The sequence below is a fragment of the Eretmochelys imbricata genome, chromosome 5, assembly GCF_965152235.1.
Source record: "Eretmochelys imbricata isolate rEreImb1 chromosome 5, rEreImb1.hap1, whole genome shotgun sequence".
Classification (NCBI taxonomy): Eukaryota; Metazoa; Chordata; order Testudines; family Cheloniidae; genus Eretmochelys; species Eretmochelys imbricata.
This window is the reverse complement of record NC_135576.1, coordinates 70,847,266-70,872,382: the sequence shown is the minus strand read 5'-3', so window position 1 is coordinate 70,872,382 and position 25,117 is coordinate 70,847,266. Positions and strand designations below refer to the sequence as shown.

General features: G+C 41.0%; 1 protein-coding gene across 1 annotated transcript in view; it reads right to left on the bottom strand.

Annotated features, from left to right (window-relative positions):
* Positions 1-794: 794 nt before the first annotated feature.
* Positions 795-25,117, bottom strand: part of CAMK4 (calcium/calmodulin dependent protein kinase IV) — a 303,137-nt gene continuing 278,814 nt past the window's right edge. The window contains exons 9-11 of the mRNA XM_077816343.1: positions 7,629-7,755; positions 3,913-4,065; positions 795-1,046 (exon numbers count right to left, since the gene is read on the bottom strand). Of these exons, the coding sequence (XP_077672469.1) occupies positions 882-1,046; positions 3,913-4,065; positions 7,629-7,755 (445 nt within the window). The 3' untranslated portion in view covers positions 795-881. The remainder of the gene's footprint in view (positions 1,047-3,912; positions 4,066-7,628; positions 7,756-25,117) is intronic.

The window sequence follows — 25,117 nt, the reverse complement described above, 5'->3', positions numbered from 1 at the left end:
TCACCCTGCAGTAGAATAGCTTTCTTCAAGTATTTAGAACTTATGGAATTGCAGATTTCCCCCATAAAAACATTTTCTAGCTGCACGGCTTTATGAAGTAATGAATAAATACAATGGCATCTTAAAAAGTTGCGACTACCTTAATCATATTTTATACTAATCTATCATTTTGTTTTGCTAACATTTTACTAGAGAATGAAATGGCAGAAATCAGACTAATTTTGGTTATCATTAAAATACTGTATATAAACTGTTAAAGGTAGAGTAAGGCATTCTCAACACGAACTTGAGGAACATACAGTTTCATGGCCACTAGAACTAATTTCAATTTCTTACCAGGATTAGTGGAATGTTTCTGCATATAAATCTCTATACTATGTTCTCCTTGTAAACACTTTATAAATATTACTGATAAAAAGCTCAACATTTCAGATGTCATTTTAAAAGCATGGGCTTGACATCAGTTCCCAGTCATTTACTGTGAGATTATGATTCGGAAAGGAAACTGTTTCAAATAAATGATTTCTAGAAGATGTCTACTTTTGTAAAACAAAACGAAATAGTATTCATTTCAAACGTCACCTCTAAACACTCTCTAAAGGTATATGAAGTGTATGCATTAATGTAAGTAGTATTTACTGTCTCATGTTTCACTTGTTGGTATTACGGCAAATAACATTGTATCCATGACATACCTGATAGGACAATTTACTATTTTCATAAGCAGTCACATGCATTGAAGTTAGGACCACCAGCTGGTGCATTTTGCACTCCAAAGCAGAGCCACCAGACAGGCCAGGCTTACAAATCTTTCTTGCTGAAGGGCAAGATAGCTGGTGCATGAAATGACAAATCTCAGCTGAAAGAAGAAAGCAAGTGACCTAAGGCTTCTCTTCTGATGCTTCTTCTCCTTCCTGAGTAGGTTTCTCTTCAGGTTCACTGTCTTGAACTGGAGATGGATTACGGCTGGGCTTATTGCTGTCGTGGCTGCTGTGACCACTTGCACTCCCAAGACGAGTTGATGCCACAACAGCTTTCACTGCAGCCTGACAAAGATAGACAATTTAAATAAAATCCATGGCATATAACACCAACTTAGTCTCATATGATCAGGGAATTTTAGTACATTTATGCTTCATGTTAATATCCAATTAGCTAATAAAATAAATTCTAACATTTGAAACAATTTAATAACATTTGAAACAGACACTATTTCTGAAGACTAAACCTTGACTAGCATTAATAGAAACATTTTTTCAGACGTTTCTGAACCTAATTTAAAAATAAAATACACCTATCCATACGGGAGGACAAAGAACAAACTTGTGTTTTTCCCACAAGTATATTCACACTGATTATTTCACAAAATATGCCTGAGATGAAGTGGCTATTATTATTATTTATGTTTGTTATAGTAGTGTCCAAAACATGCTAGGTGCTGTATAGATATATAGAAAGACTCTGGCACAGATCCTTGCTGGTGTAAATTTAAGGGGAGGGATAGCTCAGTGGTTTGAGCATTGGCTTGCTAAACCTAGGGTTGTGAATTCAATCCTTGAGGGGGCCATTTAGGGGTTGGGGCAAAAATTGGGGATTGGTCCTGCTTTTAGCAGGGGGTTGGACTAGATGACCTCCTGAGGTCCCTTCCAACCCTGATATCCTATGAAATTGTCACTGCTCCAATTTACACCAGTTAGGATCTACCCTTTGATCCCTGCCTGGTAAAGCAGATATTCTTAAAAAACAAAAATATATGTAAGGGGGCAAGTGGATACTTGACCCAGTAAAGGAGGTGGCAGCCATGGAGGGATTCAAAATGTGAGATGACTTGCTCAGATTGATGGTCTAGAAACAGAACATATTACCTGGTAAAATGATGCAAATTAAAGATAAGTGTAATGACCTTTACTTTTGGTTCTACTATATATGTATACAAGAAGCAGTTCTGATCTACTCTGCTAGAACTAACATTAGGGTTAATTCTGGAGTTTACAGCATTATAATTTTATAAAAATATGGCTTTCAACAGACAAAGAAAAACTAAAGTCCTTACATTGGTCTTATACAGGAGGTGGAGGTAATTTGATATGTATCATTACTTGTATAATTGTAGCTATATGTGTATTATTGCATATACCCTTATTGATTCAGTACCTAGATTTATATTTCATCCTTAGTTTTTTTGGAGAGCGATTTAGTTTTCATGCTATTAGCTATTTGGTAATTCTGTTCTTGATGTAAAAACATTAAAGAAATAAAAAACCATAGTTCTAATTAATCTCAAGTCTTGGGGTTTTTTAAATGTGTCTAGTTCAAGGTCTGAAAATAGATCTGTGGTGTGAGAATACAAAGAGTCAATGAAATATGCAAAACAGACACAAACTTTTCTTAGACTCTTAGAACAATAAATGTAGAAGTTGACTCAGGAGGAGTTAATTTTGTACTCTTCAGGAAGCGCACTATAAAACAACAACTTTAATGGACATATGTAAGCCTGCTCTCTACAGGCTAAGTGCCACTGTGAATTATGTCTTCTCAGGATCTTTGTAAACACTTCACAACAGTTCTGTCCTCTTTTTGCCAACTAGACTTTCTCTGTCACATTCCCTAATAGCACTGAAAAATGAGAACAAGTGAAATGTAAGGGTAATTTCTTACTTGTGAATCTGTCTGTGCATGGACTGGATAGTTCCCAGTCCAGAGGCTAATTTATTATTTCCATCTGCCCATGATGATGAAGGCATCTCTAAATTATGGCTCCACAATAGCTGTTATTCATAAATATTGTGCACAAATACTCTGTGAAATCTCTTCCAAAACGAACACTATAGACACTAAAGACCAACGTTAGTAGAACGAGGGGGAGAATTGCAAACTCAAGTCAGTTAGGTGCCTAACTGCCAGCTGTGCTTTTGAAATTCTTCCCACTAGTGCCTAAGTCTTGTATGCAAGTATCCCAACAAAGGGGCAAATGGGTGTTTATTGGCCTGATCCAATTCCCATTGAAGTCGCATCTGCACAGCTGGTATAATGGTTCAGGTGTGGAGGGTATAAAATTACCCCAATACTTGTGAAGTTACCTGTAACAACAGGGAACTGCATATTTGGGCATGAATGTGCATATTTGGTATGCACAACACAGGCATTTAATTTTGAAAACTTGCCCCTCTGGGTCATAAAGTAAAATGCTCTCAATGCATGTCTCACATTCCCATGGATACCTGTGGGAATGGCATGTGCGTTTCAAGGGTATCATAAAGCCAAAAATATAAAACATTAATAAAGTAAAATTTTAACCAAACAGATTAAGCATCTTCCAGGTTTGTAGATGTAGGACTCCATGAGGAAACCAGTGAGTCACCTGCTCTGATTTGGGCCCCTGCCAATCAGCACTCTAGGGATGGAGCATGCAGTACTAAACATAAAAAAGTCTTTAAAAAGATTTTTAAAAGCCATTCCTATTCTAGAGACCAGGTGGGTGAGCTAATATCTTTTACTGGACCAACTTCTGTTTGTGAGAGAGAGAAGCTTTTGAGCTTACACAGAGCTCTGTGTAAGCTCAAAAGATGATCTCTCTCACCAACAAAAACAAAATGAAAGATATTACCTCCCACACCTTCTCTCTCTAATATCCTGGAACCAACACAGCTACAGCAACACTGCAAATATTTCTATTCTAAGCAGTTTCGTTTCTATAGTGCTTACAGTCAGCTCTGCACATTTCCACTTGTCCAGCTGCACAAAGTGAATGGATTATCTTTAGCTTTTTCATCTTCATCAGTTATTATAGAAAAAGACAGAGGAATAGACTTTTTTTTTTTACTGAAGTCAAAAATTTTCCTGACAGTTTTGTCAGGCTTCTTAAATAGTCAATGCTGCCATGTGCTTTTAAAGTTCAGTGCAGAGACTTACCTTTAGTTTACGCCGCGCATTGAATTCTTGAAGTTTCTTTTGTGCATTGTCCATATGTGCAAAATTGGCTGCTTTTCCTGTGACCCAGGGGTGCTGCAAAGCTTGAAAGGTTGTGAGGCGCTTCTTAGCATCAAACACAATCAACTTTTTAACCTATGTCATCAAGAAAAGAAAAAGTCAACTTTCTTCCTCAATGATATGTAGTAAGACTTACGTTATGGGGTTTGTTCTTGGTTTTGTGAAGCTGCTCAATGAAAGGCTCTCTAGGAAATAGACTATCATTTTTGTTGCTGTACAACAAATGGATTCTAGAACTAGCAGACTCAACCCTGGAACATAGGTTTTTTACTACTTATCTTAAACATGGAGATAATACTAAGTGTATTGCTCAAAGACACAAATGTGCTACTGAAAAAAAAACTTTAAAAACATTTATTGGTGTTGAACACTATGCTGTGTGAACTAGTGCATTTTCATTACAGCTACAGTCGGTGAATGCATTTGTCTAAGCTGCCAAGGAGAATATAATGCCCAAGTTGCAATATGTTAAATGGTTAATGGTAAATGGGCTTAAGTATAAAAGAGAGAAAGAGACAAAAGCAAAATAAAACACATTCACTTTGATTTTTGAACCTCCATGTACCAATTTTCTTGATTTGTTTTTATTGTAGCTCAAGTAGCTGAAAGCAGTTAACCAAAGAAAAAAATAATCCTGCATGTACTGTAAGTACAATATGCAAATTGATTGTAAAGTATGGCCATAAGAAACATTGCATTTGAATGGGTAAATATGCTTATTTGATAACTTATGTCAGGACTACAACTGACTGCAAGGCTACATTAGAAAGAATATCAGTACACCTAACAAGTTTTAATGTTATTTATAGTGAACAGCTGTGGGGATTAGACGACAGTGGTTGAAAGAGGCATTTTGCAAATTTGGGTTCAAAACTGTGAATGGAATATCATGGCTAGTGGTGAAGGTGAAGTGATAACTGAGGTGTGTTCTGTGAATGGTGTCATATAGTCTTTCACTACCATGAGTCCTTGATTTTCAGGAGCACCAAATCCATTGCTCTTTCTACTGAGTCTGGAAAAAGTGCTTGGCACACTCATTGACTTTCACTAGCTCTGTGATAGTCCTTGGATCCAAGACTCACCTGTTGGCAGCCATTAATATCTTTCAACATAACACTTTTTAATTTTAAAATTGCATTTAATAGGCTTAAATCACATATACCTCAAAATATTGTGTATTTCCTGAATCACTCTCTTACCTACAGTATTTAGACCTCTACCGCAGCAGAATCAGGGCCTTATTTCAGTAACACTTCACTTGCTATCAAATGTGGGTTTTTAAAACTTTTGAGATTTAAGATTTAAAGGTGACTGGTAAGTTTTTAAAAATATAAACCAAACTAATATTCCACATAAAAAGCCATCTTTTCAAAGTTAGACACATGACCTCAAGTACATTTGTGCATGCCAATACCCACTGGAAGTGTGCAAAATAGGGCGTGGGGTTTGTTTTTTTTTTGAAGCTCTGTGTACTCTTTCTTTACACCCTACAGAATGTACTTTACAAATGCACAAGTTGTACTAGGAATATGGGCTATGCATCATTGTTCACAGCTCAATGAAAGCACCTGCTCAATGCACAGTGGCTGGTCAAAAAAGTAAACAGCATTTAAAATGTTTAAAGGAACTGAACAGAAATTAATACAGGGTCAGATTCTATCAGAGATGGCAATTCCAATCATCCTATGGAGGCACAGGTAAGCAGCAGAACCTGTACAATTCTGCTTATTAGAGCTTTATCCACCTTAGCAGGAAATAGGTAATAGCAACTGCTGTAGGCAAGGGTCAGGTATTTTCATCACTGCGTCTTCTAGACCTGCTGTGAGCAGAGTTAGATGAATGGATTTAGCTATACTAGGGTTTCCACCATTGCTCCAACTGGTGGAGCTGCACCTATGTCAGTGCAATGGTGGGAAATTTCCTGACAAATGCCACTACAGACGCAGCCTTGGCATGTGGAAGGTGTAGAGAGCTGAGCAAATAGGTGTATGCGGTGAAGCTGTGTTCCACAGGTGTCCATCCACAGCAGGGCAGAGGGGCATTGTAAAACTAAGATAAAATAGAAAATGTTTTTAAAGAAGTGTGGACAGAGGAGGAGGACTGTAGCCAGTGGATCTAAAAATACACAGATCTCCTGGCTGAACACCCTTCATGAGCAGCATGCACTGTGGCTGTGGAGTAGCTCTGCTACTGCTCCATGACTTAAGTGGGGGAAGGGGGATTCTGTTTATCTCCACCCTGGTGGGATTCCCCCACAAGTACTCTGAGGGAAACACACTGCCTCTCCTGAGAGCAAGTGAGAGGGTCACTGTCGCGTGTGCATCCTTTGAGTCCAAGCAGCAATTCTGGATCAATCAGTCAGAATGCCTCTTTGTGGCTCCAACTGAAACGCAGCGGCTCATCCCTCCCTACAGCATGGGTCATGGCTTCAAAGCCACAAACCGCCTCAATCTCCAGTTCAGGTTTTACTTCCAACCATTCAGAATTGAAAATATGAGCTCCATTAGAGCAACTACGCTGGACCAACTTGCATAAATGGTGTATGCACACAAAGACCATCCACTTAGCTCTACGGCGGGATATTGTTTAGCTGACAGAGATGTAAATGGCATTTGCTCCATCTCAGAAATATTCTAAATCTAATACAACAACAATAAATACTTCGAACTTCTACCATGCCTTTCAGCTGAAGCATCCTTAAGCACTTTACAAACATTAATTACTGTAGCGTTTTATGGCACAGTTTGTATAAGTGATATGGAACTGAACATTTGTTGTTGTAATTTTAATGAAATAACTAAATTGTGTACGTATCATTGGGTAAAAATAGAAGTTGGACATGTTCATCTTTGTAGATCAGTATCTTTTGGATCCAATTTACTTTACCCAGTAATCAAAGGCTATAGTGCAGATAAAATGCTAAGGCTGGAGCACTACTAATGGATCATACTTAAGGGCAATGACTGACTCACACTCATCTACTAAAAACTGATCACAAAAAGCTCAGAAATGGACAGAATCTTATAGTCAGCAACAGCTGGGGCCTTTGTTATTTAATCTTTATAAGGAAAAATGTTCAAACGTGAAACCATACAAACTATGGGGAGGGGGTCTAGTTTTTATGGCTCTTTTGAGGTTGAAACTCCATGAAGAAGAAAGAAATTGAAAGAAAAAAAAAACCCGACTCAAAGAAATGATACCTACAAAAAAAGTCAGACACTAGAATCTTTAGCCAGGTTCTTTGAATATTAACCTGATCTTGAATAAGTGACGTATGATGTAGTGTGGGGACTTTTTACTGTAATTTAATAGACTTTTTTTAAAAAAATACATGTGCTGCAATAATCTCTGAATTTCTACAGCCTAATTTACAAGAGTACTTAAAAGCCACAGCTTTAACTGATGTCAGCAGGGGCAAGAGGTACTCAGCATCTCTGAAGTTCAGGCCACTGGAATCTATGGTGATTATTTCATTTTAACAAATTAGTCTTGATTTGCAGGCAAACAAGATAGGCAGGAGTCAAAGTGAGATGAAGATATATGTGAAAAAACTCCACACAAATACTGTTTGCCTTTGGGGAGCGATGTCACATATGCATCGGAGAAAATGCTACACTTTGTGTTCTAGTTGTACTTACCAAATCCTTGGCATTTAGAGACACGTCATCCCACCAGGGGGACACAAAGTCATATTCACAATTCAAAATTCTTTTAAACATGTACTGGTCTCCCCTTTCATCATAGAATGGTTCAAATCCACAAAGTCTAAGGGGAAAAGAGAGCAAAATTTATCAAATATCTAAGTGATTTCAGGCTCCAAGGAACATCTCCCTATGTGATTTTTACCCACTCCACAGCTCTTTTCCCACCCTGCCTGTGAAAACAGAACTACTTTTAATTAAAAAAACAAAACAACAACAAACCTTTCCTTGGGTCTTTATACATATCACTTTAAGTGGTCCCTATATGTATATATACATTATAGGCAGGGCTGATCGCATCACCTATTATTAAGGTTGCCTGACACTCTCCATTATAAGACGTGTTTTCAGTTGATTATAACTTTGTCAGAGTTCAACTGTTTGAGCTGAAATTGTCCCTGCTGGGTGTCTGCCTCAGGGTGGATATTTTGGAAACGTTCAGGCAAAATAGTTCAGTTGTTTCTGTTGCTAGGAAGAATGGTGTTTGGCCCATGTTAAAAAATTCTGGTGATCTTGTCTTTCAGATGTTCTTGCACCCAGTGCTTTGGAGCAGAGACTTGACTGATGTGCACATAATTAGTGTCCAGTAAAAATTTTGGGTTAAATGACTTGCCCAGAATCACATAGGAACTCTCTGGCAGAGGCAGGGACAGAATCCATTTCTCCAGGGCAGCATTCAACTGCCTTAACTTAGAGAACCATCCTTTATCTTCCTGTAGTCCCCACCGTCGTTCTCTATGCACCTTCCATCATCTGCAACAAACGAGGCAGTGGTCCTACAGGCAACAGCCTCCATCACAACACAACCCTGATTCATCCCCAGAGTAGGTCCAATCTGTGCAATGAATGAGACAAATTCCATAGAAAAAATGGTATATAGTCATGTAATTAGACGGTATCATAATACATACTCCAAGGAGCCTGAATTAAGGTTACACAGTCAACCTTAACTGTGGTACTTCCTAACTTTTGAGTGCTTGACTGAATCTTAATGTTTCTAGTATTTTTAATGTGATTTATTAAGATTTTTAAAAAGCAAACTGAAAATACAGGAATTCCATCATAGCATCCGATTGACACCCACATGAGTCTTCATCAGAGTTGATACCTTTAGCCCCACTGCACAGGCTTTTGCCACTTGAGCTAGAGGGGGGAGGTGCCAAGTCTAGGTCCAGGCATCTGAACTGAGAGCAGGGAGACGGTCTCTCCTGTGATCTCAATAACACCCTGCTGGGCCCAGGCAGCATGAAGGAGAACTTCAGAGGGGACAAGAATTGGCTGGGACAAGGAGCCTCATGGAGAGGAAGGACAGAACCTGGGATTGGGAGTTGGGGTGCGGGAAGATTGGGACTGGCTGGGCAAGGCGATTGGTAATGGGAGCCAGGGAGAGAAACAGGGGATGGAAGTGGGGGGACTGGGAGCCAATAGTTAGTGGGGAGACTGAGATTGTATGAGGAGCCAGAGCAGAGACAAGGACAGTCTGGGCAAGGAAAATGGGACTGAGGGGGGAGGGGAGCTATATCAGATGAGAAGTGGGGTAGAGGGGGAGAACTGGGAGTAGCTACGCAAAAAGACTGGGACAAGGAGCTTTGGACAGGGGCAATATTGAGATTAGATGAGGAGCCTAGAGAGGGAGATTTGGACTGGGAGCCAGTGAAGATGAGGAATGTGGGCAAGGGGTGACTGCCAGGAGGCTAGGGTGGAGGAGAAAGATAGATTGGAGGAGGAGCCAGGAAGAGGAGAACTTGGACTGGCTAGGCAAGGAGACTGGGGACAAGGAACTGAGGTGGGTGAGGAGACTGTGAGCCGTGAGCCAGGAGACTGGAACTGGGAGTCCAGAAGGGTGAGACTATAAGGTGGATAGAAAGCTGGCTAGATTGTCAGGCTCAACGGGTAGTGATCAATGGCTCCATGTCTAGTTGACAGCCGGTATCAAGTGGAGTGCCCCAAGGGTCGGTCCTGGGGCCGGTTTTGTTCAATATCTTCATTAATGATCTGGAAGATGGTGTGGATTGCACCCTCAGCAAATTTGCAGATGACACTAAACTGGGAGGAGAGGTAGATACGCTGGAGAGTAGGGATAGGATACAGCGGGACCTAGACAAATTGGAGGATTGGGCCAAAAGAAATCTGATGAGGTTCGACAAGGACAAGTGCAGAGTCCTGCACTTAGGACGGAAGAATCCCATGCACCGCTACAGACTAGGGACCGAATGGCTCAGCAGCAGTTCTGCAGAAAAGGACCTAGGGGTCACAGTGGACGAGAAGCTGGATATGAGTCAACAGTGTGCCCTTGTTGCCAAGAAGGCCAATGGCATTTTGGGATGTATAGGAAGGGGCATTGCCAGCAGATCGAGGGATGTGATCGTTCCCCTCTATTCGACATTGGTGAGGCCTCATCTGGAGTACTGTGTCCAGTTTTGGGCCCCACACTACAAGAAGGATGTGGAAAAATTGGAAAGAGTCCAGCGGAGGGCAACAAAAATGATTAGGGGACTGGAACACATGAGTTATGAGGAGAGGCTGAGGGAACTGGGGATGTTTAGTCTATGGAAGAGAAGAATGAGGGGGGATTTGATAGCTGCTTTCAACTACCTGAAAGGGGGTTCCAAAGAGGATGGCTCTAGACTGTTCTCAGTGGTAGCAGATGACAGAACAAGGAGTAATGGTCTCAAGTTGCAGTGGGGGAGATTTAGGTTGGATATTAGGAAAAACTTTTTCACTAGGAGGGTGGTGAAACACTGGAATGTGTTACCTAGGGAGGTGGTGGAATCTCCTTCCTTAGAAGTTTTAAAGGTCAGGCTTGACAAAGCCCTGGCTGGGATGATTTAACTGGGGATCAGTCCTGCTTTGAGCAGGGGGTTGGACTAGATGACCTCCTGAGGTCCTTTCCAGCCCTGATATTCTATGATTCTATCACTTCCCCAGGTGTGGGGAAAAGACAGGATGACACAAGGTCAGGTTGGAGGGGATGAGGCAGAAGGAATCACACTTGAGGTGGGGGGATGGGCAGAAGAGTCTATGTCCACTAGAGCACAATATCCTACAAAGCCTAGAATAGAACTCAAGATTCCCAAGTCTCACCATTCCAGTAACTCCATTAGCTCAAGTGGCAAAAGCCTGTGCAGTGGGGCTAAAGGTATCAACTCTGATGAAGACTCATGTGGGTGTCAATCGGATGCTATGATGGAATTCCTGTATTTTCAGTTTGCTTTTTAAAAATCTTAATAAATCACATTAAAAATACTAGAAACATTAAGATTCAGTCAAGCACTCAAAAGTTAGGAAGTACCACAATTAAGGTTGACTGTGTAACCTTAATTCAGGCTCCTTGGAGTATGTATTATGATACCGTCTAATTACATGACTATATACCATTTTTTCTATGGAATTTGTCTCATTCATTGCACAGATTGGACCTACTCTGGGGATGAATCAGGGTTGTGTTGTGATGGAGGCTGTTGCCTGTAGGACTACTGCCTTGTTTGTTGCAGATGATGGAAGGTGCATAGAGAATGACGGTGGGGACTACAGGAAGATAAAAGTTAAGGCAGTTGAATGCTGCCCTGGAGAAATGGATTCTGTCCCTGCCTCTGCCAGAGAGTTCCTATGTGATTCTGGGCAAGTCATTTAACCCAAAATTTTTACTGGACACTAATTATGTGCACATCAGTTTTTGGGGACTGATGAGATAGCCTAGGGTCTGATGTGCAGAAGAACTGAGTACTAATACCTGCAAGTGAAGTCAATGGAGCTGTGCTTTGAACATATATAGTGCTTTATAAAAATGCTACAAATACTCCGAAAAGTCAGGTCATAGGCATTTCAAATTGGGCATCCAATATTAGAGGGTACTTTTGAGCTTAATCTCTCTGTGCTCAGTCCCCCACATGTAAAATGGTGATAACATCATCCCCATACCTCCTCTGGGTGTTATGAAGATAAATTCATTAATGTTTGATGCACTCAAGTACCACAGCAATGAACGACATAGCAAAGCCCAGGAGGAAATTAATAATTCTCTCTTCAGAACACGGTTTGAACATTGTGCGGTAAATAAGCCTAGGGCCACACACTGAACAATGGGGATAAAGCAAAACACTGAATAGCTGCTCTTTAAATGAGCATCATCTATTCTCTGCACTGAATGAGGCAGGGATCCTGTGGAAAGATAGTATGTAATCATGTAATTTCAGGCTGTATTACAATGCATATGTACAAGGGGGCTGAATTAAGGTTAAATTAAAATACAAATTGACCAAAAAAACCCAAACAAACGAACCAAAAAAATAAAAATCCCCACAAAAAACAACCACACATACCCAGGAGATTGAAAGCTAGTTATTTCACTGGATTGCTTGGGCCAAATTCAATAAGTCCAATCAGAGAGTTCAATAAATTCAATAAATCCAATAAGTGAGTTTAGCTTTAGAGAAACGTACACTTTCCTGCCACTTCATGATGTATCACACATAAACCCACTCGCTAGACTACCTTATTCATACACTTGCACCTATTTAACATTACGTAATTTATATGTCTCTGAATTGGGTCCACTGATTACAATCCTGCTCCTACTGAAACCAGTTGTAGAACACCCAATTATTGTATACAACGGTTGGACTTAAATCTGGTATGTACAATGCATTCCAGTAATTTATCTGAATAATGATCCTATTTGCAGATGAGATACATTCAACAATATTTCAGATGAAAAGCAAAGACACAGAAATGAGTGACAGTTATATAATACACTGCCTCTTATTTGCATTACACTGTAATCAGGCTTATCATTTTACAGTAATCTCCCATCTAATCAATAAGTGTCCTGATGCTACAGAGGATTAGTGTATCTGCTGTCATGTTGTCGGTAAATATGACAGGTAACACAAAATGAAGATAAGAAAACAATGAACTGTGAAGAAAGTGAAGAGCAGTGCTATCAGTTAAATACACAGTAAACTCCAGTATCTTAGTTTTGAAAAACAAATATTTTGCATGCTATCCTGTTTTTTAAAATGAGTGAGATGCATTAAAGCTCAAGAACTAATGTTCTGAAAAAGTAGCGGCTTGCCTGTGGGTGGAGTGGCTGCATCGTGTCATACAGCTAGCACAGAGACACCAGCCTAAGAATATTCTTAGAACGGTATTCATGCACAAGGCTGGCAGAGGTGGGTTAGACTACAGCAGTAAAATCTTTGAGTGCTGTATTTAAGTAGGTGGGAAGGAGTGGACTGCTGACCTCTTGACCTCTTCACCCCATTTGTCTGCTTCTCCCACCATCATCTTTGTGCTGGCCTCAGTGATGCCCTTTTCCCATGGAATGCCCTCACTCAATTGGTCTGTAAGGTCAGAGCCCTATCAAGAGCTACCAAGACATGTAGTAGAAATTAGGTAACTAATAACAGCAAGTCTGAAGACCAGAGGCAACTGATATTTATTTATAAAACAAAACAATATATTTAATGCACATAAAATGTACATGTTTTGGCTGTATCTTTGTTCCCAACTTTTGTATATGGCTTGTCTTCTTAGCAAATCATGGGCACTACTGGGATATAAATAAAAAATAATAGCAATCATGCACCCATTGACATACAGAAGGTTTATGGCCATCCCACCATCAACCTCAGCCTGGTCCAGTCCACACAAGAGATCCACTTCCTGGACACTACAGCTAATAAACGATGGTCACATAAACACCACCCTATACTGGAAACCTTCTGACTGCTATTCCTACCTACATGCCTCCAGCTTTCACCCTGACCACACCACACGATCCGTTGTCTACAGCCAAGCTCTGCGATACAACCGCATTTGCTCCAACCCCTCAGACAGAGACAAACACCTACAAGATCTCTATCAAGCATTCTTACAACTACAGTACCCACCTGCAGAAGTGAAGAAACAGATTGATAGAGCCAGAAGAGTTCCCAGAAGTCACCTACTACAGGACAAGCCTAACAAAGAAAATAACAGAACGCCACTAGCCGTCACCTTCAGCCCCCAACTAAAACCCCTCCAATGCATTATCAAGGATCTACAACCTATCCTGAAGGATGACCCAACACTCTCACAAATCTTGGGAGACAGGCCAGTCCTTGCCTACAGACAGCCCCCCAACCTGAAGCAAATACTCACCAGCAACCACATACCACACAACAGAACCACTAACCCAGGAACCTATCCTTGCAACAAAGCCCGTTGCCAACTGTGCCCACATATCTATTCAGGGGACACCATCACAGGGCCTAATCACATCAGCCACGCTATCAGAGGCTCGTTCACCTGCACATCTACCAATGTGATCTATGCCATCATGTGCCAGCAATGCCCCTCTGCCATGTACATTGGTCAAACTGGACAGTCTCTACGTAAAAGAATAAATGGACACAAATCAGATGTCAAGAATTATAACATTCATAAACCAGTTGGAGAACACTTCAAGCTCTCTGGTCACGCGATTACAGACATGAAAGTTGCGATATTACAACAGAAAAACTTCAAATCCAGATTCCAGCGAGACTGCTGAATTGGAATTCATTTGCAAATTGGATACAATTAACTTAGGCTTGAATAGAGACTGGGAGTGGCTAAGTCATTATGCAAGGTAACCCAATTCCCCTTGTTTTTTCCTACCGCTCTCTCCCCTTCCTCAGACGTTCTTGTTAAACCCTGGATTTGTGCTGGAAATGGCCCACCTTGATTATCATACACATTGTAAGGAGAGTGATCACTTTACATAACCTATTACCAGCAGGAGAGTGGGGTGGGGGGAGAGAAAACCTTTTGTAGTGATAATCACCTATTTTTTCATGGTTTGTGTGTATAAAAACATATTCTGTATTTTCCACAGTATGCATCCGATGAAGTGAGCTGTAGCTCACGAAAGCTTATGCTCACATAAATTGGTTAGTCTCTAAGGTGCCACAAGTACTCCTTTTCTTTTTGCAAATACAGACAAACACGGCTGTTACTCTGAAACCTAGCACTTCTTTTCTTTCTGCTGTGCTAGTCTCTACTGATACAGTATTGGGGGTGGACAGGGCAAGTGAATGTCAGGGAGTTGGTAATGGTTCTGTGATCATAGGTCTGATTTCACGCCAGCCTTGAGGGAGTTTAAGTGTCATCCGCAAACTTTATCAGGAGTGATTTTGTGTTTTCTGCCAGGTCATTGATAAACATGTTAACTAGTGCAGAGCAAAGAACAAGTCCGAGTGGGACCCCAGTTAATGACGACTCCCAGTTTACATTTACACTTTGAGACCTGTGAGTTAGGCAATTTTTAATCCATTTAATGTGTTCCATGTTGATTTTGTATCATTCTAGTTTCTTAATCAAAGTTTTGTGTGGTGGTATGTCAAAGGCCTTACAGAAGTATATTATATCAACACTATTACCTTTATTCAAGCAAACCTGTAATCTCATAATAAAGAGATATCAAAATGTTTGACAGGATCTGTTTCCCATATAGCCATGTTGACTAGTATTAATTATATAACTGTTTAATTTTTTTAATTAATTGAGACCCATATCAGCCATTCCATTGTTTTGCCCAGGATCAGTGTCAGACTGGCAGGCCTGTAATTATCCACATTGTCCTGTTTACCCTTCTAAAATAGTGGCACAATATTAGCTTTCTTCTGGAACTTCCTCAGTGATCCAAGACTTATTAAAAATCATCTAGAGATTTCTTCAGCCTACTTTTTTAAAACTCTTGGGTGCAAGTCATCTGGACCTGCTGATTTAAAAATGTCTAACTTTAGTAGCTGCTGTTTAACATCCCCCTGAGTTACTGGTGAAATTGAAAGTATTTCATCATCATATGATATGCTTTCGTCATCTGTTTTTACCCCCAAACACAGAGCAGAAAAAATTATTGAACACTTCTGCCTTTTCTGCATTATTATTAACAATTCTACAATTTCCATCCAGTAATAAACCAATATCATTGCTAGGTTCTATTTGTTGCTAAATCTCTTCCTTATTGTACCAAACTCTGCTGGCCACAAGTTCTCTTGTGTCCTTTTACCTATCAATTTACTACAATTACTAGCTTCTGATTTATATTCATTACTATCAACTTTTCCTTTCTTCCATTTCGTGTGTATGTGTTTATATATAATATAATAAATATGATATAATTGATATATTTGTGACGAATTGGATCACAGAAACCTCCTGGGGGTTGCCAACTGATGTGCCAAGACTACTTCTGCTCCTGCTTTCCTGCCCTGTCAGCTTAGGACTTCAGTGCCCTGCCTGGTTTGAGCCAGACCCGCTAGCCTGCTGCAAACCCAGACTCAGGTCTGAACCACGTCCCCTAACAACTGCAGGCTTAATTGAAAGCAACTTAGGAAGTTTTCCTGTCCTTGACACTCAGATGCCCAACTTCCAATGGGGTCCAAACCCTAAATAAATCAGTTTTACCCTGTATAAAGCTTATACAAGGTAAATTCATAAATTGTACGCCCTCTATAACACTGACAGAGAGATATCCACAGCTGTTCCTCCTCCCCATCCCCCCCGGCAGGTATTAATACATACTCTGGGTTAATTAATAAGTAAAAAGTGATTTTATTAAATACAGAAAGTAGGATTTAAGTGGTTCCAAGTAGTAACAGACAGAACAAAGTGAATTACCAAGCAAAATAAAATAGAACATGCAAGTCTATGTCTAATCAAACTGAATAAAGATAAAACCTCACCAGTTCCAGTAAGCTTTCTTTTACAGACTAGTCTCCTTCTAGTCTGGGTCCAGCAATCACTCACACCCACTGTAGTTATTGTCCTTTGTTCCAGTTTCTTTCAGGTATCCTTGGGGGTGGAGAGGCTCCCTCTTTAGCCATCTGAAGACAAAATGGAGGGGTCTCCCATGGGCTTAAATAGACTTTCTCTTGTGGGTGGAGACCCCCTCCTCTCTCCTATGCAAAGTTCAGCTCCAAGATGGAGTTTTGGAGTCACATGGGCAAGTCACATGTCCATGCATGACTCAGAACTACAGGTAGCAGCCAGGGTTCACATGCTACCTTGAACGTCCTCAAGTAGACTTCTTATATGGATTGAAGCATTCGAAGATCCATTGTTCCTGAAGCAGCTTCTTGATTGGACACTTAACTTAGCAAATTTCTTTCTAAAGAAGCTGACCAAATGCCTTACAAAGCTTACTTAGAAATCAAGCAAGTATACAGCCAATATTCATAACTTCAAGTACAAAAATGATACATACATATAAATAGGAGGAATGTATTCAGTAGATCACCACCTTTACAGAGATATGTTACATGGCATATGTTGCATAAAACATATTCCAGTTATGTCATATATACATTCATAAGCATATTTCCATAAAGACTTATGGGAGCACCATCACACCCTCCTCCTGAACTTACTGCCAGAGACTTGGACACTGTCAGTGACAGAGGCAGTACATGTAGAATCTCCATTTGTCTTTGATCACACTCCTTTTCAGTACCTTTAAACCATATGATGTCATTCATAAGTGTTCTAGCCAGTTTTGGGGTTCCTGGAGCCCAGATGCCTGAACACAAGTTGGGGTGTAGTATTGCTAACAGTATGCAGACAGCAATATCTGTTAAAGTGTAGGTGTCTTGGCATTTAGCCACCAATGCCATGAGGCAGTGTGCCTCAGTTTCCCTCTCTACACAGCAGCAAGGGCATGTTATGCTTTTGCTGCTGTGCCAAGCTTCCATTCTGTTTACAGGTATAGGCTGAAAAGTAACATGCTTGTGGAGCTGTCTTGTCACCATCCCCAGCATGTACAACAATTTCTTCCACAAATCAGGTATGTCCCACATCTTTAAAGGGTTAAACACTAGTATTAACTTTTTTGTCTTGACCCATAGATGAAATAGTAAAAGACACAAGATTAACAGCAAATCTACGGTGGACAGGCTTTGTTCACACAGTTTAGCTTGTTTAGTGTCTACTGTATTTTCCAGTTCTTTGTGCCCCCTGGTAGGCACTCTGATGCAGACTCTTCTGCCTCTTTGAAGAAGGCTTTCAATTCAGGCAGGTGTTTGGGGCTTTGGCAAGGAAAGGGTGTGCTGCAACCATGCCTGCCCTCGGCCCCTCCCTCTGGAATTTCTCTGGGCTGCACCCCACTCCCTTGCGAAGTTTCACCCATGCAGAGATTTTCCCCCTCCTGTCTTGGAGAGACAGTTTTATCTCTTACAAGTGTAGCAAGAACATCATCTTTCAATGGAGTGCCTTGGATTGGTAAAACCCCTTCGGACACCCCACTTTCTGTTCTCAAAAGGTCATCTGGATGGACACCCCCCTTCCAGGAGATCTGACCCTCAGTTTTCCCTTAAAACCTGATCCACAGGAGAGGGGTCTGGCTTTTAAATGCAGACTTTTCACCCTCCTCCTGGAAAAGATCCTCCCTACAAAAGGTGGGCGGACTCTCCAGCCCCCCTCACCTTCCATCTGGGCTTCCCTCTCTGGGCTCCCCTCTGGGTCAGACACTCCTGTGTCCCCAAAAAGGGAAGGTGACCCTGGTCCAGCTGTGGGCTCACAGCTACCAGCTATGACAGACCCTTCACTGGCCAGCAAAATTCTCCCCTTTTCACTCAGGTTGGGCTTGCTTCCTGCTACAGAGTCCTTGGGGTCTGTTCCCACCACAGCAGTTACCAGGACTCCAAATTCCACCTTTGGGACACATGTCTCTGTGCACCCCAGGGCAGGCCTGGCTGCTGGGGTGGCCCCCCTGTTACAAGGTGGTACATTCCCCTCCCCTGGGGAGATGATCACGGGAAAGGAGCTGGCTTCATCCAGCCCCTCCCTCTGGAACTTACCCTGAACCCCGGGGCTACAGGAACTGGCTACAACCATCCCTGCCTCCAAAGCTGCAGCCTTTACCGCTACATAGGAATCTAAGAGACACTCTGCTATTCCCCCAGCAGTCCATGTGACTTTACTGCCCTGCCTCATTCTCCCTCCCACCAGGGCTTTTAGCACAAGAGTCCTTCTCACTGCTAACCAACCCTGGGACAGATTCTGCCACATTAAAGAAATCATTCCCCAGTAGAAACGGTGCAAAATTGTATGCCACCGTTGCAACAGTCAGTTCAGCCTGCAAATCCTCAGTTTGCATGTGTACTTTAGCTAAAGGTGCAAGGACTTTGTTACCTCCCACCAGTTCTAATTCTGCCATTTTACCTGGCAACAAATCCTCCTCCTGGATCAGGTCCCTCCTGACCACAGAAATCTCAGCACTTGTGTCCCTTAATCCAAGAAGCACTTCACCATTGATTTTAACAGCATCCATATGCTCACTGATTGGTTGTGTGAAAGCAAGTTTTACAAATCCTGTGTAGAAAGAGGCCTCAGTCTGGCTCTGAGAAGTAGCAGCTTCATGTGTTACTTGCTGCCAGTTCCCACTCAGCAAGGGACACTTATTCCTCAGGTGCTCAGTGGACTTACAATGGTAGCACCTCTTGGGCTCCTCTGCATGTACAGGAGACTTGGGACGAGTAACAGGGAAATGGGGAGGTGAACGCCCAGCCTCCTTTTTCCCAGGGGTAAAATGGTGGTTCTGCTTTCCCCCAATCCTGTCCCCCTCGGCCAGTGGTTTGTGTTTAATGGCAGCTTGCGCTTGCTCATAGGAGTCTGCAAACCCAGCTAATTCACCCACTGCATCCGCCTTTTTGTCCCACAAATACTGTTTTACATCATCACTGCACATATTTAGGAACTGTTCCTGAGTAACCAAATCACAAATTCCTTCAAAGCTTGTAACACCTTTCCCCCTCACCAACTTATCTATCATATTTCTCATTTCATTTACATTAGCCACATTACTCATTCCAGATCCCCTCTTAAGACTCCTGAATTTAACCCTGTAGGTTTCAGAACCAGTTCCTTAAATTTACCATAGTTTGAAGCATCATCAATAGGCATCTTATAGAATATGTCCAGAGCTCTGCCAGTCAATTTTGCTATCAATGTGGTCATCTTTTGGTCTTCAGGGATTGCACAGAGGGTGCACAGTCTCTCAAAGGTGATGAAATATTCAGCAGTATTGCTGGATTCATCATACTGGGGACATAGTCGCTCCCATTTGTGGATTTTTCAGGACATGGAGCCAGCAGCTGAAGGGTTTTGTCTCTTCAACTCCATAACAGCCAGTTCATGCTTCTGGGCCTCCCTAGCTCTTTTGTGGGCAGCCTCCTCCCTGGCTGTTTCTGCCTCCATAGCTCTCTTGTGGGCAGCCTCTTCTGCCTCCAAAGCTCTCTTGTGGGCAGCCTCTTCTGCCTCCGTAGCTCTCTTGTGGGCAGCTTCCTCCCTGGCTGTTTCTGCCTCCACAGCTCTCTTGTGGGCAGTCTCCTCTGCATTAATTTCTAATTGTCTTAATTCCATCCATCTCTTGTGTTCATTTTCTTTCTCTTTTGCTTCCAGTCGAGCCAGCTCTAGTTTATGAGCTGCTTTACTGATAGTCATTTTCCTGCGTTCTTGTGCTGGGCCACGCCCCCTCTGCAGTTTACTGAAACTGGGATGCACTCATCTCAGGGGCTTCTTAGTTAACAGAGACTTTCCCAGTGCCCAGTGTTCAGACTTTCTGGGTAATTTGCAACCTGTGCAGTTCTAGCTTCCTCTGATCTTCACTCTTACTTATTTTGCTTCCTTTTCTGTCCTTATTTCCCTTACCTGAAATAAGCAAACAGAAAATAACAAACCAGTAACCACTTTGTCTGTTCTCCAGCCACCACACTTAAAACTCACTTAAAATCACTACCAGTATCTCAAAGCAATCAGCTGTGCACAGACCCTCCTCGACTACGCCACTGTGATAGGTTGGATCACAGAAACCCCCTGGGGGTTGTCAACCAAAGTGCAAAGACTACTTCTGCTCCTGCTTTCCTGCCCTGTCAGCTTAGGACTTCAGTGCCCTGCCTGGTTTGAGCAGACCCGTTAGCCTGCTGCAAACCCAGACTTAGGTCTGAACCATGTCCCCTAACAGCTGTCTGCTTAATGCAAAGCAACTTAAGGAAGTGTTCCTATCCTTGACACTCAGATGCCCAACTCCCAATGGGGTCCAAACCCTAAATAAATCAGTTTTACCCTGTATAAAGCTTATACAAGGTAAACTCATAAATTGTACGCCCTCTATAACACTGACAGAGAGATATGCACAGCTGTTCTCCCCCTCCCCCGGCAGGTATTAATACATACTCTGGGTTAATTAATAAGTAAAAAGTGATTTTATTAAATACAAAAAGTAGGATTTAAGTGGTTCCAAGTAGTAATAGACAGAACAAAGTGAATTACCAAGCAAAATAAAATAGAACACGCAAGTCTATGTCTAATCAAACTGAATAAAGATAAAACCTCACCAGTTCCAGTAAGCTTTCTTTTACAGACTAGTCTCCTTCTAGTCAGGGTCCAGCAATCACTCACACCCACTGTAGTTACTGTCCTTTGTTCCAATTTCTTTCAGGTATCCTTGGGGGTGGAGAGGCTCCCTCTTTAGCCATCTGAAGACAAAATGGAGGGGTCTCCCATGGGCTTAAATAGACTTTCTCTTGTGGGTGGAGACCCCCTCCTCTCTCCTATGCAAAGTTCAGCTCCAAGATGGAGTTTTGGAGTCACATGGGCAAGTCACATGTCTATGCATGACTCAGAACTACAGATAGCAGCCATGGTTCACATGCTACCTTGAACGTCCTCAAGTAGACTTCTTATATGGATTGAAGCATTCGAAGATCCATTGTTCCTGAAGTGCTTCTTGATTGGACACTTAACTTAGCAAATTTCTTTCTAAAGAAGCTGACCAAATGCCTTACAAAGCTTACTTAGAAATCAAGCAAGTATACAGCCAATATTCTTAACTTCAAGTACAAAAATGATACATGCAGACAAATAGGAGAAATGTATTCAGTAGATCATAACCTTTACAGAGATATGTTACATGACATATGTAGCATAAAAAACATATTTCAGTTATGTCATATATGCATTCATAAGCATATTTCCATAAAGCCTTATGGGGGGACACAGTCACAATATTTATTTCATTCCCTTCTAAACCAGGTTTGTTTGTTGCTTTTTTAACCATTATAGGCTTCTTTCACAATTGTGGCACTCTGGGCTTCGAATAGAATGTTCTTAAACAGTTACATATTATCATTCTCACTTTTCTTTTAAAATTCTTTCTCCCAGTTGACTTGGCTCATATTTGTTCTCAGCTTTGTGAAATTGGCCCTTTTAAAGCACAAAGTGTATATATTACTGGTTTGTGCTTTATTCTGTTTGAACATAAATGTGTTCAAGCCATTATCATCTGTACCTAAGCTACCACTAATTTTTAGTTCTGTGGTTTCTTTATTTGTTAAGAGGAAGTCAAATACAGGAGAATTCCATGTTGGATGCCACACTTTTTGAGTTCATAGAATCAGACTATCAGGGTTGGAAGGGACCTCAGGAGGTCATCTAGTCCAACCCCATGCTCAAAGCAGGACCAATCCCCCCAGTTTTTGCCCCAGATCCCTAAATGGCCCCCTCAAGGATTGAACTCACAACCCTGGGTTTAGCACGCCAATGCTCAAACCACTGAGCTATCCCTCCCCCCCTAAGTTAATAAACTGGCATCTATAATATTCAGAAATTCCAAGGACATTTTAATACTAGTAGCATGAGATCTGCAGCACGTCACTTGGATTGAAGTCCCACAGCTCTTTTTCCTATACATGATAGATGAATACTTAAGGAGCAGGTCACCCTGTTCTCTGGTGTGATTTGGTGTTCTGTACCAGACACCAGCAGGTGCCTCATTTTGTGCTGTATCTATTAGGACACTGACCATAAGCATTCAAGACCATTTTCCTCTGAGTTGTCAGTGACTTGGAAACAGATAATGTTGTTTTTGACAGAGTGTCACTCCTCCTCTCCTTTTACCAGTTGATGTTTCCCATATAGGTTATAACCAGTGATTTTAACATTCCAATCATGGAAATCTGCCCACGAGGTTTCAGTAATACCAACGAGGTCAAAATCCAATTCCTGTTGATATGGTGGCTCATCACTTTCTGCCACCTTCTCTGTCTTTTTCTTATTTTCTGCCCTGGTGCTTCTCCCTCGTCTAAACTTACTGGAACACTTATACTAAATCATTAGTAATGTTAACTGGAATTGAAATACTAAGGCATAAAATTGGTCCATTTTACTATCATCTGAGAGGGCTCAACCCTGCAAGGTGCAGAACAACCTCGATCCTCACTGACTTCAGAGGGAGGTTGCACACTCAGAACCTTTCAGAATCTGGCCTCTAAGAGCCCTCTTATTTTCTCCTTTCCCCCATTACCAATGCTTTGAACACAATTCAGGAAACAATCCCTGACAGGTTTCAGAGTAACAGCCATGTTAGTCTGTATTCACAAAAAGAAAAGGAGTACTTGTGGCACCTTAGAGACAAACCAATTTATTTGAGCATAAGCTTTCGTGAGCTACAGCTCACTTCAATCCCTGACAGTGATCCAGCAGGAAGCACCAGCTCAGTTTACATCGGCTCAGCAGTGTAAAACCACCTCAGCTTCCCATCTTCAGGTTCTTTCCTGCCCTTGCACAAAATGCACCAAGTAGTAACATTTTGTAGTTTCCTATTTGTTAGAGATCTGACATCTTGCTGCTTATAACTGTGGACACAATGATTAAATAGTGGGTGAAAATGACCCTTAATTGCTATAGTGTAGTTGCATGTGACAGCTAGTTTACTGAGCCTCCATATGAGCTAAGTCATGCATAATGCAGGAGAATACTTCCTTTTCTGAATATCAAATGAAATCTCAAATGTAAACAGTGGGGGGAAAATCCTGTAGTTCTCAGGGGGCTAAGGACTTCATTTCAGCAAGACCAGTTGAAGCTCTTGTAACCAGCATAATTAAAGAGGAAATATGCTAATAGCATCCAATTTGACAAGAAAAACAAGGTTTCTTCAAATCAAATCTAAATCCTTTTAAAATTTAACTCCATCTAGAATTGTGCAGAGTTAATGCATTAGGAATGACACAGCTATAAACGGGTGTCACTGCATCAAGGGTTAGATTTTGCAATAAAGTAGAATACAGTTGTCCTAGAGATAATCTGGAAAAAACATAATTGCACATTGACTACTAAATGTAACAATGCCTCACCAATTGCAACATTTCAATGCTATCCGGCTTTGTTGTGGGTGCTTATATATGGTTCTTGCACTTATTCTGTCTGCTCCAGTTGCAGGCTCTGATAAACTATTTTCTATCTACTGCTACAAATATTGTCACAGTGACTCATTAACACCGTATGTTTGTAATGCTTATCATGTGAACTGAAAGAGAATTTCATAGAATAGGTGACTCTCCTACACATTATTACTACTGCTCATGTCTATGCTTCTACTCCAAATAGTTGAGTGTTCCACCCATGCCCATGGTCTTCTGTTCTATATTCAAAGTTAGACCAGTTTAAATAAAGCTGTAATTTGAAAATGATTTCAATAAACTGGTGCAAAACATAGTGTGGACACTCGACTTAAACCAGATTTATATTGATTTACCTTAAATCAATTCCTTACCAAATTAAGATAAAGCAATATAAACCAGGTCTAAATTGGATTAAGAATATCCACATTGTGTTTTGTACCAAGTAAATTAAGTGGGTAAAAAAAAAAATCACAATTTTCATTAAACCAGTGCAACACTGACTATAGACAAGGGGCCTCATACTTGTTAATTACTATTTGCCTCTCTAATGTGGGATGGGATTTCTGGATACGTCTTTATAAAAGAATACAAGGCAGATCTTCTGCTGGTGTAAATTGTCCATTAACTTTCATGGAACAATGATAATAATTTACAATAGCTAAGGATCTGCCCCGATATAACTTGCATTAGAGGGGAAGGGGTAAAGCTGGATATAAGAGACAAGGTCTGAGGTGTACTCCAGGGCAGATTTGTGGCAGGTCTTGAGACGGGGAAACAAATTTTGTTATAAGAGAATAACGGACAACAAAATGATCATAGGAATCCAGAAAAGTAGGTTCCAAAATGCAAAACTGCCTGTGTTCCTCTTCAATACACAAACCACAGATCTGAGGTTTACACTAATAACTTATGACCTGCATGTAGCAAATCTCCTTTAAGAATCTTTTATTCTTTCCTATCAATCATACTCTAATTTCTTATATTAAGGAGATAGTGTAACTTATTATTTTACAGGAAAATGAAAGAAGATCGCTGATCTTATTTATGCTTTATATAAAAAAACTGCATTTCCCAAGATTTTGTATTAAAACAATTTGTCAGCTATATTTTATATATATTTTGTGTGTGTGTGAGAGAGAGAAAATGTACACACACACACACACACACATATATATATATAAATAAAAAAACCCTGTTTTCTTACCCCTTCCCAGAATGTACTGACTG